The sequence below is a fragment of the Accipiter gentilis genome, chromosome 3 (assembly GCF_929443795.1).
Source record: "Accipiter gentilis chromosome 3, bAccGen1.1, whole genome shotgun sequence".
Lineage (NCBI taxonomy): Eukaryota > Metazoa > Chordata > Aves > Accipitriformes > Accipitridae > Astur > Astur gentilis.
In genome coordinates, this window is record NC_064882.1 from 31,878,843 (window position 1) to 31,898,818 (window position 19,976).

General features: G+C 35.5%; 1 protein-coding gene across 7 annotated transcripts in view; it reads left to right on the forward strand.

The window, feature by feature from the left end:
* Nucleotides 1-19,976, forward strand: part of TAPT1 (transmembrane anterior posterior transformation 1) — a 49,967-nt gene that overhangs the window by 14,445 nt on the left and 15,546 nt on the right. For all 7 annotated transcript variants that reach the window (XM_049791908.1, XM_049791919.1, XM_049791920.1 and 4 more), the window contains 4 exons: nucleotides 8,579-8,741; nucleotides 12,578-12,713; nucleotides 13,590-13,687; nucleotides 13,844-13,913. In XM_049791908.1, the coding sequence (XP_049647865.1) occupies nucleotides 8,579-8,741; nucleotides 12,578-12,713; nucleotides 13,590-13,687; nucleotides 13,844-13,913 (467 nt within the window). The remainder of the gene's footprint in view (nucleotides 1-8,578; nucleotides 8,742-12,577; nucleotides 12,714-13,589; nucleotides 13,688-13,843; nucleotides 13,914-19,976) is intronic.

The following is a 19,976-nucleotide window of genomic DNA, read 5'->3' on the forward strand; positions in this document are numbered from 1 at the left end:
CTTAGCATGGTCTCGTGCTGTGTTGTGTGCATGTAGAGGCTTTTTATTGTTTGAGAAATGAAATGCCATCTAATCTTGGCAAACTCAGCTCTCTGTATCTTAGAATTCTTCATTTGGGACATATTTTTATCAGAACTTAGTCTGTATATCTCACAATTTTACAACAGTGAAGTCCCATATACTGTAAACTATCTCTTTTTAAAGTCTCAAACTGGATACTAGATTTGATCAAAATAGCTTTTGTTCCTGAAGCCAAACTTAATTCCAAACTTGAGCATAATTGTAGGAAAATAATTCCAATAGATCACTTTGCGCATTTTGAAAATTCTTAGTGTGTAGCTGTATGGGGAAGTATGCTCTTCAGACAAACTTGCTTGGGTTTTATTTTCTCTGACATCTTTACTTAGTATGCTAACAGCAAAGTATCTCCTTATGTGTTAATCTGATCGTTCTTGTTAATGCTTCATATAAGATTAGAAACTTATGATACCACAGTTCATTAATGAAGAATACATTGAAGGATTAAAAATTTGATGAAGACTAAATATCTACATGTAAAACAAAATCCCACAGTTCAGTTTCCATACAAGTATCTGTGATGTAAAAATGGAGAAAGAAAAGATATTTAAACAAAACTTTAACTAGACCACCATTTCAATAACTGAAATACATTATTAATATAAACCTCAGTGGTTGTTTAACTGTTTTAAAGTGTTAATATTGAATAAATAATACAGTTAGAAAAGGTTTGCTGTAGAATACTTATTCAAACTTATGACCTCAATGCTAAAATACTTCTTCAGTACATTATTAGCTGAATAATAAACCTATATAAATGAAAAGGTTTTTTTAATAGTGTGAAGTACAGTAATGTTTATAGAAATAATACTGTTATCTTAAGAGTTTATAAATGTATGCAGGGGGTTAAGTTCATTATTGAGATTAAAATATCCATCTAAAACATTATTGCAATTATAGTGTATTTGTATCTTTAGATTACTGTATCTGTGACATCAGTATTGGAAATTTTGTCTGTGCTAACTATGAAGGAGTAATTGTTTAATCTGAATTATTTGTATGAGACTATAGTAAAGCAACCAATTAAAAATGCAGTAAACTGTAAAATCAAACAAGAAAAATGTATTCAATTCCTGTTGGTTTAAAAAAAATAAAACCCAAACAACTCTGCAAGGTGGCTGGAAAACTGTATGTAATCAGACTAGTGAAGAACTGAAGAGCACCAGAAAGCCTGAAAGACAAAGAAATTGTATGATAGCATATGACAGTCTGTGCAGAGCTAAGTTTAAAATCGTGTATACGGAGTGTTTATGCATCGTATCCTAAAGTAAATAAGTACTCACACAAGTATACTTGCCTACGAATTACTTTGTATACAATATAGTGGAAACATTCATTTAGCAATGACAGTTGCTGAAAAGCATATCATAGACAATTGTAGTGAGATTATTTAGACTTTTTTTTTATACAGTAAAAACAAATTCCTGTTTGTCCTGGGGTGCATTTTATGTTTCAAATGGTTTAATCACTTCAAATTCAATAAGCAAGGTGTATTAAAATACTAAACAGCCAATCTTGGGGTTTTTGGCAGTCAGTCACTTAAGCAAACCTCTGCATTAGGTACTTGTGATATATAACATATTAAAGCCAAATATCAGTAAACTGTGGTTTATTTTTAACAATGCTCTGCTTAATGCTAAGTAACTTTAATTGTACACCTGTTGGAACTAAAAAGGGATTGGTGGGGTAGATGCCAGTACAGTGAAAGCCTTGAGCTGTTTTGCTTCTTTAATAACTGAAAGGAAAAATACTGTGAAATCCAACATGCTGTTTGGTTGAAACAGTCACAAACATTATTTATCAGTAGTATAACCATTTGTATGATCATAGCCCATACGAATGATTGAACCTAATATGTTTCAACCAGTAGATGGAGACAGAACTCGTATTACTGTATGAAATGTGGATCATGGCCTTTTGAGTATGGTATCAAATAGACATACCTTGAAAATGACAGGTAGCTAGTCCCTTAAACTTTTTTAAGGAGACTGCTTATGACGAACAGTGGTTTTCACATCAAATTTTTCTTCACTGGGTAGCTGTTTTATGTATATCTTGAAATATTTCAAGTTTTACTCTTAATTTTGTAACACTTTGAGTGGATTTTCTTACAAATGTCACAAGTAGTCCTGGAAAAAAAAATCAGGGTTTTGGTTTGGTTTTTTTTGTTGTAGTTCCTAAAATGTATGGAACAAACTGTGGGTAACCAGAATATTCTAATTTGTAGTATTTTAATTTTATAGAACGGCAAAGTATTTCTTCCTAACTGTTTGTAAGGGAAGTTGCTTCGGTTTAGCTTTCTAAAGGGGGAGGACATACACAGATCCAGTGGTTTTCTAAACAGAGGAAAGATTTGGCTTTACACTTTCTAAATGTGCATCAAGGTGGACAAACCATAAACTGAAAAGTTTGAAGCATGAACAGTAAACCTTGAGCTTATGAGTTGTGTTGAAAACAATAATTTTTTTTCTGTAACTGACCAGTTTTCTGAATTCCTAGGTCTTGGTTGATATCAGTCAGTGCATTGTATAAATTTTGCCATAGTTTCACTTTCGACTGCCTCAAACACTGTATGATAAGCATTGAGCTTGGCATGCTGCTTCTTTTGGTAATTGACTGGGCTGAAACAGATTCATGCTGTGGTGGAATAGGGAGGTATAGTAGTAAGGCTTGCACATCACTTTCTTATGTTAAAATGAATAATAAGCTTGTATATCCCCTTAAGCATGCAGTTGTATAATTACATTATTTGGAGACATAAGGGTTTGTTTCAGTGGAGATTTTCTGTCAATTAGTAGATGTAATGGTAAATGTACCCAAAGGCTGAGGAGTTTGAACATCTTGTTAAGTATATGCTATAGAATATTGAAGGCCCTGCATGTGTTTTTTGTGTTGTCTTAATTTTCTAGTTAGTGTTACAGTGTGAGAGAGTTTATCTGTAGAGGAATGCTTGGATTTTTCACTCTGAATTCATGCAGATTGAAGGATCATCTCATGTTTAAACAGCTCGGTGTATTCAGCGGTAGTAATACTAAAGCAATACAAGATTTTACAGAGCGGATAATAGAAAGAATGACTAAGCCCTACTCTTTACTGTTAAGGTACTTTGATATTTGAAGAAGTTTTAATTTAAAAATTTGATTCCTTGGTAGTCTAGTCTGTACAGCTAAACGTGGGAACTTGAGGCTTAGCATAATGAAACCACTTGCAAAATTCTGTAGAGAGCATCTTGGAGAGCATGACTTAGAGCAAAAATGTTAGAAGTAATAAGGGAATAATGGCAGAAATAATTACATGAAAAGACAGAAATGGTGTATCTTAATAAGGCGCATTTGAAGGACCAAAAGCCCTGAATCCATGTATTTACTGATTTGAGATGTGAAAGTTATATTCAGCTGTGTAATCAGCCAAATTGTGAAACAGTTCATGTAACATTATTTCTGGAATCCAGTACGATATCATAGAATCATTTAGGTTGGAAAAACCTTTAAGATCATTGAGTCCAACCATCAACCCAACACCACAATGCCCACTAAACCATGCCCTGAAGTGCCATGTCTATGCATTTTTTGAACACCTCCAGGGATGGTGACTCCACCACTTCCCTGGGCAGCCTGTTCCAATGCCTGACAACCCTTTCAGTGAAGAAATTTTTTGTAATATCCAATCTAAACCTCCTCTGGTGCAACTTGAGGCCATTTCCTCTCGTCCTATCACTAGTTACTTGATAGAAGAGACCAGTACCCATCTCGCTACAACCTCCTTTCAGGTAGTTTTAGAGCGTGATAAGGTCTCCCCTCAGCCTCCTTTTCCCCAGAGGCACAGGACGAGAGCACAGGACAATGCTGCTGTAAGGAATCTGAGGCATAGAGCATGCTTTGTGCCACAGTTATCCGGGTGTTGGATGCTGTCTACAAACTACATTGTCGATGAAGGAAGAAGTTGATTGGAAACTGGAATTGCGAACTAGTTTGCAATACTGTTCAACATGCGCAAAGGGGTGCCAAAGGACCCAGAAATAGCTGACCTGTTATACAAAGATGATCCTGAACTGCATCTTAGGCAAAGGCTGTCATGATACTGTCTTTTAAAAGCAGAGTTCAGTGAAGCTGGGAAAGTGTTAATACTTAATTCACTTCTGCAGCATCACTGTATGCCTGGGATAGCTTTGAAGGAAAAGACCAACTGATTTCTATAGAAAGATTCTACTGCTTGCTGTTTTGTAACTGGAATGATAAAATATAAAATAACATTGTTTTTATGTTCTTTCTTTATTGTTCTCCTTTTCTCATGAGTGAGAAAAAACACCGATAACTAATTTTCATGTGAACTTTCCCTCTGTATTTTGTCACACTTCGTGCACAACTGTAAAAATATAAAGTCCCTTGAAATGAGCCAAGCTGTTTCAACTTCTCGTATCTCTGTTCAACGGTTTCTAGAGTTGTACAGTAGCTCAGTATTGTCTAGTTCTTTCCTCTTGGCTCCCTACTTTCAAATGAGGTATTGAAAGTGTTCTCAGCACTATGCTATGTATTTCTTGTTTGTTTCTTGTCCTTCGTATAGTTGTCATAGCTGATACTGGCTTTTTTCTTTGTGTTTTAGAGATTCTGTAGTATTCACGGTGCAGATGAGTCTGTATGGGATATTAATCATGAGGTCTGATTACTTAGTGTTCAGGATTGTTCTGAAAGTACTTTCCAGTGTTGTTACCAGGTAGTTACTGGAGACAATAAGTAGAAACACATATTGAGAAAAATGAATGCAGAAAATGTAACGTGTATAATGCGTGGGCTAAGACTTCTTATGACAGGAATAAAATCACATCAGCCTCTGTGTGTTTACATGTATTAAACAGTTTAATGTGAAGGATAGGAATGATTTGTGACAAATATATATTGAACCAATGTAAGTCTGATCATATACTAAAACTGCAATGTTCAGTTCTCACTAAACAGTGACCACATCATTTCATAACTGCGGGCTTTGCAGGCAATTCTGTGTATTTGCCAAAAGGTGACAATCATTAGACTTAATGCATTTACTTGATTTCCTTGTCTTTGTAGGAAATAATTATCCCTATCCCATATTATATTCAGAGCCAAACCTCAATATTCTTTTGCAAATGTTATTAGCCAGAGCGGAAAAAGATTCAGCTGCAATAAAGTGCTTTTGTGGATTTATGCAGTGGTCATGGTTCTTCTCAATCAGAAACATGTTAGTTGTAGACCATAGATTACTTGCCTAGTCAATATGAGAAGGGGTCTGTCTTAGTGTACAATGAAAGAACACCGGAATATGTTTTAAATGCCAGGATCTTACTCTTTTCACTTTCTAAAAAGCAGTTTTCTGCACTCAGCCTTTGCAATAATCCCTTGTACTGGCCAGGGGTTAGAGATGTTGACAGCTCTTCTGTCATCAAACTGAGTAAACTGAAACTGAGGATATTTTTGTGACTTCTTTTAAAGATCTGTTTTGAAGAAGTAGTCACAGCACTATTGTTGGTTCTGCTTCTCGTGTGGATGAGAAGCACAAGAAGTTATTGCACAACTTTGAACATGAATAGAGTGTATTTTTGGTTTTAACTTCAGAAAGAAGTGGAGTGTTTACTGCAGTTTTTTCTAGATATACAAACTACTGAGAAACTAAATCCAAGTCACTGAGAGGTAAAATTCTCCAAAAACATTATTTTAATGTACTCTATTCTACAAAAGCTTAGTTCCTGTGGGGCACAGCAATCAAGTGTAGTTGATCTGACCCTCTTGGGCAGCCTTCGAATTGAATCGTAGTGATAGTCAGTTTGTTCTGTACACAGCACGTTCTCAGTATATTCATCTTTCCAGTGTATAGGATGCTGTGTGCAAGTTTGGATGCACCTTTATATGGCATTATTTTCTTGAGTTAGTTTTCAGAGTTGAGACCGCCTTTAGAAGACCAGTTGTGCTCTTGACTGATGTAGTCTGGTTTTAGAGTTTGTATTCCCCTGTGATGGTTGCTATCTGCTTTTACATCGGCTTCACCTGAGTTGGTTTTACTTGAGTGTAGTCACACTGATGAAAATCAACACAGGCAGAAGAGTGATAGGGTTAACAGTACAGAATAACTGTGACTTGTGACTGTACTGGTAGTTGAGCATCTTTGATGTTATTTGTAAGCCAGAAAACCTTTAACATGATATTTTTCAGTCTGTATTGATTTGTGGACATCAAAGCATTTTGCTGTGAGAATCTTTCTGGGCTGCTTCAGAAACTTCATAAACAGGTTCTGCTTACTAGTGCATTTCAAGAAGACACCATGCCATTGTAAAAATTGGTACCTTGCCAGACTTTTAAAACATAGACTTTTGAAGTGGGTGCCTCGTTTGCTAGTCAGATTTTCTCTACCATGTACTCATTACTTCTCTAATGATAAGGTAGGTGTTGGCTGGAAGAATGAAGATGCTAATATCTGAGTAACAAATTCGGATTCTCTTTTTCAAATGCTAAGACCTGGTATTACTGTTGTGGAGTAATAATACCTCTACCACTTTATCCCAGTTTGTATTGTGGAGCATGAGTGTTGACTGGGAGACTTGTACTGAAATGACTCTGGGTACGCTTCCAAAATTGAAGTAGTTTGGAGAAAAAGGAACATACTGTGTTACTCAGCATATGAGTGGTAATCATAATTATGGGCTTGCTTAAACCCTATAGATGTTTCAATATATACTAATATATTTAAATAAGTATAATCATTTAAGTTGAATGTAGTTAAATAGGGCAATAAACTTGCAAAATGTAATTTTGCAGGTTGGAGAGGGTGCATTTTTTGTGTGTCATGCAAGGGCATAGACATAGGTTCTTTAAGCAGCAGGCAACTACTGTATGTGCTGGAAAATGGACACTTGCTGTTTTCTTTAAGTTTTTAAATGGGTGTTTCAGTTAAAACTCAATTTGGGGGGGAAAGGAAGAAAATTCACTGAGGCTTTTTGTCAAAGACTTAGTCTGAAATAAAATGTGGTGTGGATACTGTTACTGGATGACTCCTGAAAGCAAGAAAATGTCTCTTAGGGAGAGAAAGCCACTGTAAGTAGTTCTGGTGTGCTGGACCAGGTTAAATTCTATTATTCAGAATATAATTAATTTTAATACAGATTATGCAGTAAAAAGTATATAATAAAAGGAGCGGTTGCTCTCTGTTCAAAGTGTAATACTGTAAAGCTGAGAGTTCTGGAAATTTTCTCGTTGCTACTCCTAAAATGAGCATGATCTATTTGTCCGTTGTAGAATGACAGTGTATGGTTCCGTGAGTGTTATAATGCATGAATGCTGTCTTCAGTGCTTTTTTCTTTTGAATGGAAGACAACAAAGAAACCTGAAGTATAACACTCTAGCTCTGATGTTGTATTTAAATAGAATGAGTCAGGTAGATGGGATTTTTGGCTTGTTTCCAGGGGTCTGTAGAATGTCTTGATTTCCAGAGGTCATTAAGTAACTGTTCAGATGTTTTTTAAAAATAGCATGAATTTTTATCAACTTACTCTAATTTTTCTCTACATGTATTACCAGTTTATGGGAGCATTGTCTAATTTCTGGATAACCTAGTGATTTAAGAATACAGAAAACAAAAATTCATAACTTGCATTCTGCTAATTGGTTCTGACTTTTGTGAAATGTTAACTTCTGCAAAAGCCTTTCAGTGTATATTAAAAATAAATACATGTAATAGGAAATTATTTCTCTATTTTTTAATATTTAATTCTCAAATAAACTTTTGATTTAACTTAAAGGCTTTTTAAATGCTTTGCATCCTATTAATACTGAACTAAGTAAGACAAGTTAAGACTGTCTTGCAATTTCATTATGCTTATGGCTGCTATTGTGACAATTGAGATAAAGCTTTTTCTTCCTGTAGGATGAAATTGTGTAATGATTCGTCTAATCTTCTGGGTTACTTGTGGGACTATAGATAGAAAACTATATTGGTTCAAGATCAACTGCAAGCTCTGATGTCACATTGTTTGCATTTACTGCTGCAGAGCTTAGAGCTAAAAAGATATGGAATTGTGTTTAGAACTTGTTCCTCAGTATCTGGTTCATTATACTGAAATTGAAGATGACTGCTTCGTTTCTTTTGGTTATAGCAAATACAATATCTGTAACTGAGGAAGTCAAAACTATAAGTAGAATTGGCTGGAAGAGGGAAGGTAAATTAAAAACCAAAGGGTATGCATGCAGAAACTTCTTAACAAGTGGGAGCTCTTACCCAACAAATACAGTATTGTAACTGAATGGATGTGGCAGATAAGAGAATGCGATCCTGTTCAGGAGTGTGATCTATAAATGTGTATCATGGTCATGGTGTTTCTTACGTGTTGGAGTGAGGGACAGGGAAAGGGACAGTAATAAACTACGTTAAAATCTATCCTTGATTCACAGCTTCTGTAAATTCCTATTGACTTGGTAACATTTGTGTTTTGTGGGTATATGACATTTAGTGGAACTTTTTGCCCTTTGTATTTCAGTGATAGACGTTTGCTACAACCTGCTCAGGTATGTGACATTCTCAAAGGAGTTATATTGGTCATCTGCTACTTCATGATGCACTATGTTGACTACTCTATGATGTATCATCTGATAAGGGGACAGTCTGTCATAAAGCTCTACATCATCTATAACATGCTTGAGGTAAGAATGTTGGCATCAGAATGTCAAGCATGCTTTTTTCAGACTATAAAATATTGTTTTATTACAGTATCTGTACTTAGAATATGGCACGTCTTGTATTCTCACAAATGTGCACACACCCGTGATAATAAGCCTAAATGCAGTGAAACAGACAAGTTTGTGAAAAATAAGTTTTGTAGATACTGTTTCATATTGCCTAGTTCCTGGAGCTTATTTATCAGTTTAGTTGAATGAAAATTGAGAACTGGAAATGGAAGAAGAAATGCTGAAATGCAAGAAGTGGAATGAATGAGGTTTTGAACTCGAGAAAAGTAGAAACTATTGATTTGAAATAGTTGTAAGATCCTGAGAGCAAGCAGGGAAGGAATATGGTAGAAGACATCGAATTTGGGTTTTAATTCTTCATTATGGAGGTATAGCTTTCATTGTGTGTAAGGACACATGTTACTGCTTAATCTTTCTCAGTCCTGGCTAGCAGACAAAAGCTTGAGTATATAAACATTAAGTTGAATGAATATAGTGAAACAAGAAAAGGAATTTCTGTTTTGAGAGGTAAAATAAAGAGAAATTCTGGGCACAAAAATTGTTCCTGTTTTGTTATTAATGCAAAGCATGAGATTTTTAATTGCACTTCTATGATCAATGATCCACATAGTAAATAATCTTTTCATAGCTACAATCTTATCTCCATCCTGCAAATATAGGACCTATTAGGAGTACAACCTCTTGAAAGGGCTCAGTCAGAGCTTTGTACACAAGAGTTATTATACCTAGGATTCTGGGATCCCTGAATAACCTATTAACACTTGTTTGAACATCTGTCATAACTTTGACTGCTAAAATGGAGCTACACTTTGTGCAAAATCTGAATATTTTGTCTAAAGACATTTTTTCTTTCCTCATAAAATATGAAAATATTGCATAAGGAACACACTTCATTATGCTAAGTGAAATAAATACCATACAAGCCACCTCAGTTGTTTATTCATAGGGTTTTGTTTCCTTTGATTTTTAGATACGCTGAAAAACACGTACAAATATTAAATTGGCACTGCATTACTATGTGCATTTTAGTTGTGTTGGGAAATAGTCATCCATATATAGTTCTGTAATCTGTGAGAGATTATCACTTAATAAATCTGTGTGCTCAAAATAGTGATTTCTCTTTATTTCAAGACTGCTTTAAGTCACTTCCCTTAAAGCTGAGAAAGTACAGCACGATGTGCTTACCATTTAATTTGAAGAGACACTGCAGTGTTTGCCGTGAATTGGAAGCCATATGCCATTCCATTTTGAATGAAGAGAAGAGCTGAGTTTCTATGCTATGTTTGGCAGAACCAAAAGTGTGTGTGTCAACTAAGAAGTGCTGCCTGAGTTTGGTTTTTTTTTAGGAAAGGGGGAAGTCTGTTACCACTCATAGTTATTAGAAAAATTGCCCTAGACATTGAAGTTGAAGACGGTGTTTAATTTCCATGGTGTCTCATGAAACCCAATGTGCCAAGCAGAGGGCATGTTCTTTAAGGGATGTTTTTACTGTGGTAGGTTGCAGCCAGAATATTGGCAGAAAATGCCATGGAATCCCACTGAAAGACCTGGTTGATAGTTAGCTTTCAAGAGTTTGAATATTGGCTTGCTTAGACTACTTAGGTGAATTTGTTATAAGTCATTACTACTACTGCAAGCAATGCTTTTTAAGGAACTGTTAAATATGCTTTTTTTAAAGTAATAAACTATATTTTCACAAGTTTTCAAAATAGGAAGATCTTTTTATTTTAGTTAAATCACTGAGCAACAGAGATGTTTACAATGTCCTAATGTTTTCGGCTGTTGGTAAGTCCAGGGAATATTGTCCTGGACAGATACAAGGAATGCAAAATCTTAAAATTATGTGCTGAATGCTCCAGATAGACAGCCTAAGGGGAGCGTTCAGCTCATTTGGCTTAAATGACACTTTTCTTTTTTAGATTCAGACCCACCGGCTCCTGCTCCTTGTGAAGCCCCAGTGTGCGTTATGCTGGTGACAGCACTCACCATGGAATTCTGCTGGAGCCTGGAGCCGGCATGTAGGGTTTAGGTAAGTCATATTTGGAAAAGCAAACAACAATATTGTGTGGTGGGTTTTAATATTTTCTATACTGTCAGCTAAGAAACAAGGACTGCTTAAATAAAAGGAAAGCAAAGCCACCATTTTATCTCTTAAAACCCTCACAATATTGTGAACAAAAACTTACCAAACTCTAAACGTTCTGTAGTTGGTGTTACTACACCAAGTGTAATTACTCAATGGGTCATCACAATGAGCAGGAAGGAACCAAATAATGCAGACCACCATAATTTGCAATATTTAAAAGCCGAAAACAATACCACTGTAAATATCTCTCAAACTAATGGGGTTTTGAACTTCAGATCAGTGATAATTCATCAGCGTATGGGTTTGTTCATTTTATTTCATAGGTGATGCTTAAAGAGTAGCATATAGTACAGTTTACTTGAGACATCCAGTAAGAATTTGTTTTAATTCAGCCTTCTTATTTTAGGAAACTTCAATAAATGTTGGCTTGAATAAGTTAAAGTGTATGACTTCTCTCCCTTCAGTATATTTACCTTTAGAACTCTTAATTAACAAAGTCAGGAAATTATCCCAAATCTAGGTTTACTTATGTTGTCCCAAGAACTCATTTTCTCGTTCATAGGTATGGTTCAATATTTGCAGGTACATTGTGCACCTAGTTCTATATTGCTGTGTATTGTTGTAACGTTCAAAATTGTTGTCTTACAGAAAGACAGTAATAGAAAATATCAATTGTCTTTATTAAGTAGAGATACTCAGTTTTTCATATTCAACTATTTCCGTTTGGTTGAGCTAGTAAGCAGTGAAAGGCATCTCTTTTTTTTCTTTAGCCAGACATGTGCCTTGTGATACCAAATATAATTTTTGAAGTGCTATTTCTGTTGTCCTGTGCCGCTTAGTTTTAATATTATTGAACTGTAGTGTATAAGCAGAAAAAAAATATCTTTCCTTGTAATGGTCTTCAGTTTTACATGCTTGCTGATGATAAAGCGTTGAGAACTGGTGGAACTCCACGTGACCGTTCTTGCTGTGGTATTGAATTACAAACTCAGATTGCCGTCCACGGTTTTCATGTCTTCAGAATTACTGCTAGTTTTGTGTCCTACTCGTGCATATATTCTTTGGGTTACACTTCAGATGTTTGTAGTTTTTCAAACTAATTTTCCCTTTTTGGCAGAATTTCTAATCCCTTTTGATCACTTGCTGTTGCCTTACAGTACTTTTAATTCTGAATTCTGCTTTATGCAGAGATTTGTATTTAGTATATACTTGATTCCAAGATGTAAGGAAACAGTACAGCCAAATCTTAATTTCAGTCCTTTTGGTACCTGTAAGCTGATGATGTTCCCTTTCACACATTTGAAATTCACTTTTCTTTTTCTTTTTTTTTCACCTGTTAAACCCAGAGGGATGGGGAAAAAACATTGAAGATGGTTTGATGCAACATACGTGTTGCTTTATCAAAGGCTGAAGTTTGAACTGTACTTGGATGTCTTCCAAGAACACATTTAAGATAACACTACACGGTTATATATTGTAAATACTGTTGAAAAGGGGATAGTAAATTTGAGAAGGAAAGTAAGCTGCTGAGTATACAAAAGGAACAGTATCACTGTGAAATCCAGAGTGGAAATGGAATGAACAGAGATGAAAAGTGATAAATAGGTGAAACTTTTTTTTACATTGAGCTGTACTTACAGTGGCATATTGAAGTGTTGGAGAGAAAAAGATTGCTTTAAGTCAGTAAAAAGTTCTTCATATTTAGGTGGCTGATCGTCTGTTTTCTTCATTTGGACAAGATATTTTGGATGCTCTTTATTGGACAGCTACAGAACCTAAGGAAAGAAAAAGAGCTCACATAGGTGTGATTCCTCACTTCTTCATGGCAGTGCTGTATGTCTGTATCCTTTTTCTTCAATAAATTGCACAATTTTCTAAATTAAATTACGTAGTAATTGCTCTGCATTATTTTATTTTAATATATTTGAAAAATTGATAGTATTCCTAAATCAGTGTTCCTTTACTTTCAAAGGAAGATTGCCAGGACTACAGGCTTTTAAAATGAATGAAAAAAAAACTTTTAACCTGCTTTGAAAAAAACCTTTTAATCTGCTTTTAGAAAAAACTTTAATAATGGTATACCACTGTGGTGGTAGACAGCTTTTTTATGTAGTAAAATGAAAACCAGTAATTGGATAGTTCATGGAAACTTTGATTTCTGATTTGTATTTGAGCATTTTGGGTCACAGGGTCTTGAAGACATGGAGTTTTGATATTTAGTGGAATGTTACAAACACCTAGCTTGAAAACATTTTCTTGAAGGGATAAACTCATGCATATTCAGGATGCAAATGAGTTTAGTGTGAAGTAACCTTACAGTGAACTGATGAAAGTGATCTGTAGAGAGATACATAGTCTGATAGATGCGATGCATTTAGATGGTGATGAATTTAGAATTCTTGTACTTTACCCTGTTTTCTCTGAAATCTTTAGTCTAATTGTGAATTTTTTTTCCCTCAGGTTGTATTGCTGTTTGTGCTGGCTAATGTCATTGGGCTCTTTTAGAACAAGAAAAATTAGTGTAAATATTACATGCTACAAAGCACTGTACTTTACATAAGTTTAAGTATTGTCTTGGTGTAAATCTAGTTGACAGGGAGATAGAACTCTTTTTGTTAAATTTTGAAAACTAAATAGAAATTTGAGTTTAAGTGCTGCTCAGTACTGTTGTGCATAAAAATTATTTCCAAATATGCTTCCTTAACCCTGCTATCTAGTCCTGCATGCTATTCTTATAATGGTTCAAGCAACAACACTTAATGTGGCCTTCAACTCCCACAATAAGTCACTGCTTACCATCATGATGTCCAATAATGTAAGTATGTAGCTTTGTTATATAGGTATCTTAATTGTTTTCAGTGTCCTTCATCTTTGTGTATCATATGTCTATTTGCATATTATTTGATTATCTGATTTGTTTATATCAGTCCTTTATCAATAAAAACTAACTAACTGTTTTTAAAAATTACAGTTCGTTGAAATAAAAGGAAGTGTTTTCAAGAAGTTTGAGAAGAATAATCTTTTTCAAATGTCAAATAGCGGTATGTATAGCTGTGCTAATCAGGAGAAAATGTGAAGTGAGAGGCTGATTATTTTTTTTTCATTCATTTATTTAATATTACTGTTAAAACAGCTTTACCTTGGTGAATTTGAGCATTCTGACTTGAATTCCTTATCTCCCTTATAACTGTTTGGTTCAGGAGGATGAAACTGGGATTCTACTTTCAGGAACACTGTTTTCATTCCAACTCCCAGTTTTTTAAACCAGAGAACTCAAATGTTCAATAGGCTAGAAAAAAAAAAAGTAGCTGTTTATTTGAAAACAGATTACTTGGATTTTTTTATCAAGAGTTAAACTTTCAGCAGGCTTGCTTCAGGTTTTGAATTGTGGCTATTGTATGATTTTTGTCCAATTTATCTCCAAACTACAACGGTATTACATGCAAATGTTGAATGGCAATTGTTTTGTGATGCTTTGGATTAAAGACTATTTACATAAAATCTTAAATATATCACATAAGAGAGAAATTAGCACTAAATTTTAATCTACCTCATAGAAGTTCTTAACACACACACACACCCTCCCCCCCAAAAAAAATAATCTTCCTAGCTGGGTTGATAAGGTGTTAGTTAATTCTGTGCTAATAGTATGTATTTATGGTTTTAAAATTAAATGGATTTAACTTCACAGTTGAGAACATTTAAAAGTGATGTTTACTAAAATATGACAGAAAACATAAATGAGTTTTCTTAAATTTTCTCTCATTAATCACAATATTCACAGAAAATACTTACAAGTAGGCACATAGCTCTCCTACTGAAAGGCAAGACCTCTTTCTTGATTTAAATGTTGAAATAAATGAGGGACTGCTATTAGAAATGGCTAGTAATTTCCTCCATAAAAAGCACCTGCAATAGTATGCTAGAAGAAATGTATATCATTATTTTATTGCTAGACATTATCACTGAAGACCTGTAATAGAAATATCAGGTCTCCCTTTATCACTTGATAGAAAAAGTGATGACATGCATTATACCATATGGGGATGGAAGCAGGTGAGTACATATATAGAAGAGTGCACAAAACAAACTAATTTATTCCCTTTGAACAAATAACTTTTCCTGGAACACTTCTCAGTATGGTTATGAACAGCAATGTTTTTCTTATAGATAAATAATGTAGACAGGTTTTTAGGAGAGATTCCCATCTCTTCTGAACTTGAGCAGATTTACTGCATCACAGTTTCAGTAAGGATGGATCAGTATTGCTTCAGTTCATGTATTCCAAAACTTTGTTATCCTTTAAATGTTTTATTTCCTGCAGCTGAAATAGTACTGCATCTTGCATTGGCATGCTGTGCCAATGCTATATCCTACCCCTGGAACTGAAGCTAGTCTGGTCCTGTGGACTGAGCTTCCAGTTAGCCTTTGGAGTGCCTTGTGTGTCCTAGAACACTATCCTTAAACTGCATGCCTGGACTCAACTAAACTGCTGAAATAAAGCACTAAATATAGGTCCCCCTGTATACTTCCCACCTTTCTCTCAGTTTCTTCCAGCTCTTTTCTCAGGTCTGCAGTCTCTGCTGTAGGGCAACATGGCAACAGCAGCTGGTTAAACTTGGACAGACTGAATGGATGTCCCCTTGCCCCACCTTATATGGGCCTCTGCTCAAAATATTACTGTTGTCTCAAATGTAGTTTAAATTCAGTGAAAAGGTACTGATCAGTATACAGAAGCTAAATATACTAATTTGTGTGGGGAAAAAAACAAGGTCAATCTCATAGAGGCATCTGAGGAACTTGTCATGAATAGGTTAAACTCCCTTCTTATCTAACATGTTAATCAAAAGAAAAATAGGAACTAGCAGAAATGACCTCAAGTAGACATTGTGATCAAGAGAAGTTGCTACAAATAGAATTCAAAAGCAAGTAATATTGTGAATAAGAGTGTGAAAACAGAAATGAACTGTTTCAGTTGCACGTTCTAAGGCATGTCCTATATCATGCATTAAAATACCTTGCAGAGCTCTGCATGGTATTGAAGATGCTATGTAGTAAGACACAAGGATATGTAGTGCCACCAAACTACCAATTTAGATTTGGAAATCGTGAAATAATTTTCACTTGGCATTGTGCTCAGTTCTGGCTTGTGGATATCAAGCTGATGTGTGGCTGTACTATTTTTCCCAGTATTTCCAGTTGTGGACTTAGTGTCAGTGGAGTCAGTGATCCTTCTCACCTTCATATGGACACGTAAAATTCTGCTGTAACAGCTAATTCATTAAAACTTCAGGACTACAAGAACTGTGAATTGAACAGACCATGAGATATACATTGTTTACACAGTTATCTAGTAAAACCAAACCTGTTGTCTTTTAGGTGCAGGAGGTCAATAAAGATCTTGGGGTTTGTATAGCTGCTTGAGATTACACCTATCCTGCAGCTATTGCAACCATATTGGCTGCTGCAGCTTTGATTCGTCTGCTGCAGCAAAACTACTTTCGCATTGTCACCTGACTTTTGCTAGGAAATTTATGTACACCCAGGCAATCTAAGTACTGTGGCTGTTGGAAAAGACTTCTATACAGAAGACATAAAACCTTATATTTGTTGTAGCAGGAAGAAGTATTTTCCTATATTTAAACAGTACCTTGTCTTTTTGAAGTAGATACCTGTAAGCTAACTTTCTAGGGCTCAGGATTAGTAAACGAGGAGACCAAAATTATAAAGAGAAGCTCCTTCATCACTGTTGAAAGCCCAGCATGCTGCCTTCTTTTATGCTTTTAAATGTCTTATTTTAATTTCAAGCTGTGCTCTGACCTAAATTTTTCACAAAACACGGTTGTACCTCATATGAAGAAGGTCATTAGGTGCAGGGCATTACGTTATTTGCTTCAGTTGGCTGTTTGGACAGATTATTTCTTGTTTTTTAAATATCTCAAAAATTTAACATATTTATTCTGAAGCTTTAGGAACTTCCAGGGGTTTTTTTAATATACTTTTTTACTCTTTTTGTTTTCTTTCTTAATTCTGTTTTCTGCTTTGTTCCCAATTTATCAATCTCTTTGGCTTTGATCAAAATACCGAACAGCCTTTATTTTTACCGTTTGGTCTCTTGAATTGGAGATGTTTAGTTTAGGTTTTTTAATACCATTATTCTAATCCAGTTCTTCATTTTAAGGATGAGGGATTTGGGGGCAGGAGTACATTTAAGATAGATCGGTGCCTCCTTGATGATTCCTTGTTCAGTCTTTGATCTTTTTTTGTGCTGTGGTCGCTTGTTACAAGGGAATTGTCACTAGAGCTACTTAGGATTTGCTGACATGTAAACCAAAAGATCTTGTTTCACTTCTTACACACTATGATTTATAACCAGCTTTTGGTCTAAATATATAAACAGTGGGATTAACATGATCAAAATTATTTTTTCCTTCCTGATTAAGGATTCCTGCATAATGTGTCGGGGAATCTGGAAGGAAACAACTAGGTGTTCTAAAGACTATTTTCTACCCAGGCGAGTAGAAGTGCCACTTCAGGATCTCTGTTCCTGGGATCTCACTGCCCTTCTTATTAGTCACCACTGCAAAGTTCTTCAGAGTTCAGGTCCTTCCTGAATGTGTTCAGTAATCAGTTGTTTGGGATGTTGGCTAATTAATTACACTAGGCTGTACTAGATGCAGTGCTGTCCTAGGAACATCCTTTATTTCCAATCACATCTAGTTCTGCAGTCTTTTACATGGTTTTTACAAGTGATGATACCCTTTGACACATTGACAGTTAAACTTCGGGTCTCTGTTGCTATCAGTCCTTTAAACTGAATGTTGCCATTTTCCAGAAGGATTTATAGAAGGGCAGAATATGTTATTAATATGGGCATAGAATGCCATGTGAATTGGAATGGCAGGGTTGATGTAAGTGGGGTGAAGGTATTTAAAATATGATTTGGCTATGTGCAATCCTTTTTTGGACTTTACTTCACAGAACCAATAGAAAAAAAGTACATCTTGCTTTTTTCCCTTATTGCGTTTATGGCAGTATGTACGTTACTGGCTTTGAAACAAATGTTTACCACCCCTATTCATATGACAACCCTAATAGGTACACATGACTTATATTCATGAAAAAAGGTGTATTGTGGTTAGATTTTGACACATGACCGCTAAATTCCGATGTGCTGAGTCTTGGAGTGTCTGATTCTTCCTTTCCCTGTTCAATATACTGAAATATGTATTTTAAAGGAAACAAAAAAAATTTAATCATATGTAGTCATTTGCACCACCAGTGGATGCATGGAAGCACAAGCAAATTCAGTGTCACCTTTCAAAATAGTCTAAAGAGTGTGTATATGGGGAGTATATAGTATGTGTGGCCAGGCTTTGGGGCCAGCCCTATTAAGAGTAGAGTTTAAGCATGGTATTAGAATGCAGTCTATGCATGGATGTGCTGACAGGAGACCAGTCAGGGGGATAAGTATGTCTGAATTAGGGGTAGATGTCAGTTCTTCAACGCTTAGGAGCATAAACAATGAGCAAGTAAACTTCGTAATCATGTGCTTGTGGATGTAGCTGAAGACCATTTAAAATGTCTTATAATGGAAAGGGTTATTAAAGGTATACTGTATTCTAACTGAAAAACAAGTTTGTGATACACTTATCACCAACACTTTGTAGGATGTGTTACATTGTATCAGTGTTACTAAGGATTGTCATGATGGAGAATGCAGAAGAGAGATACGTTTTTCTTCCCACTTTACTCTTCATCATGTTAAAGCAGAATAGAGACAGTTTCTTTTGCCAGTACCTGCACTCTCTATAACTGAACACTAACACTGGTGGCTTGTCACTGTTTCCCCAGATTCACAAAGACAGTAATTTACTGTCCCCTTGATCTTTTTTAAGAGCATGATGTCAATAAGTGTAGCCTCACTTGTTCTATAGTTCACCACATCATCTAAGAAGTGGCAATACATGGTACAGGAAATTCCCTTCACTTGTACATGTATATTTTAAACATAATACGATATCAAATAAGTTCATAATAAATGATGAAACATTATTGGTGCATATTCTGTACTCTGAAATTTTAATTGGTATTTAGAACTGATTACCCTTGGTTGTTTTGGATATCCTGAAGCCTTTTTTGCCCTTGTCCATCAGGGTGAGAAAAGAAATGAATTTCTGAATCATTTGGGTTTACTGTTGAAGCTGCTCTAAAATGCCCTTTCTCCCTTGCTTGCATCTCTGGCAATCAGTTGATGAGAAGGATGAGGATGAAGAGCGGCCGCACTCATTCCTCTCACTCTGAGCAGCCTTGAACAGCTGTGGCAGCAGAGATAACAGATGAGAAGGGAGGCCAGTGAGAACAAGAAAAATGAGCGGAGGGGAAGAAGAGGTGTTAGCCTGTCATCCAGTCTCAGAAATTAGTGGGGGAAAAATGTTTATTATTAAAGCGTAAGAGGAAATTTAAGGCCAACAATGTCCCTTCTCAATTTAATCCTCTGGACTGGTGAGCTAACATAACTGTGCAGGTAATAAACAGCTGAAGGATTTGCTTGAGACATGCTTTAATGTTTAGGCCTGAATTAAGGTCCTTACTTCGCACTTCAGAATTTCTATCTGTACAGGCCTCCCTGGGATCTGAAGTGCTGAAGATGGGATCTGTGTGTTGTCTTATGCATTGCTGATCAATGGTGTGTCACGGCAGTGTGGAAGTATGCAATGTGGGAAAATACAAGATGAAATGGTTTTGAGACTTTGGTCAAAAGTCTGAAAACTAGTGATTATTTTAGAGTCACTAATGGTTGTGGTGGAGAATATAGATCAAGGAATGCTAGACTGCATATTAATCCATTGGTGACAGCACCAAGTGATAATCTCATAACTAGATTTATCAGAAAATACTGTGTTCTGGTAATTTGGGCAGTATTTGGTGAATTCAGAAGCATAGAAGAACATACTTGACTTGTTGGAGTGTTATTGGCAGGAAACCAAGAAATTAGGGTTAGGACTTCACCTATGTCCTGGTTTTTTCTGGTATTTAAATGTATTTTACTGAAGGATTTCCTTGTTTCTTCCCCCATATATATGCCACTTGTTCTTTTTAGA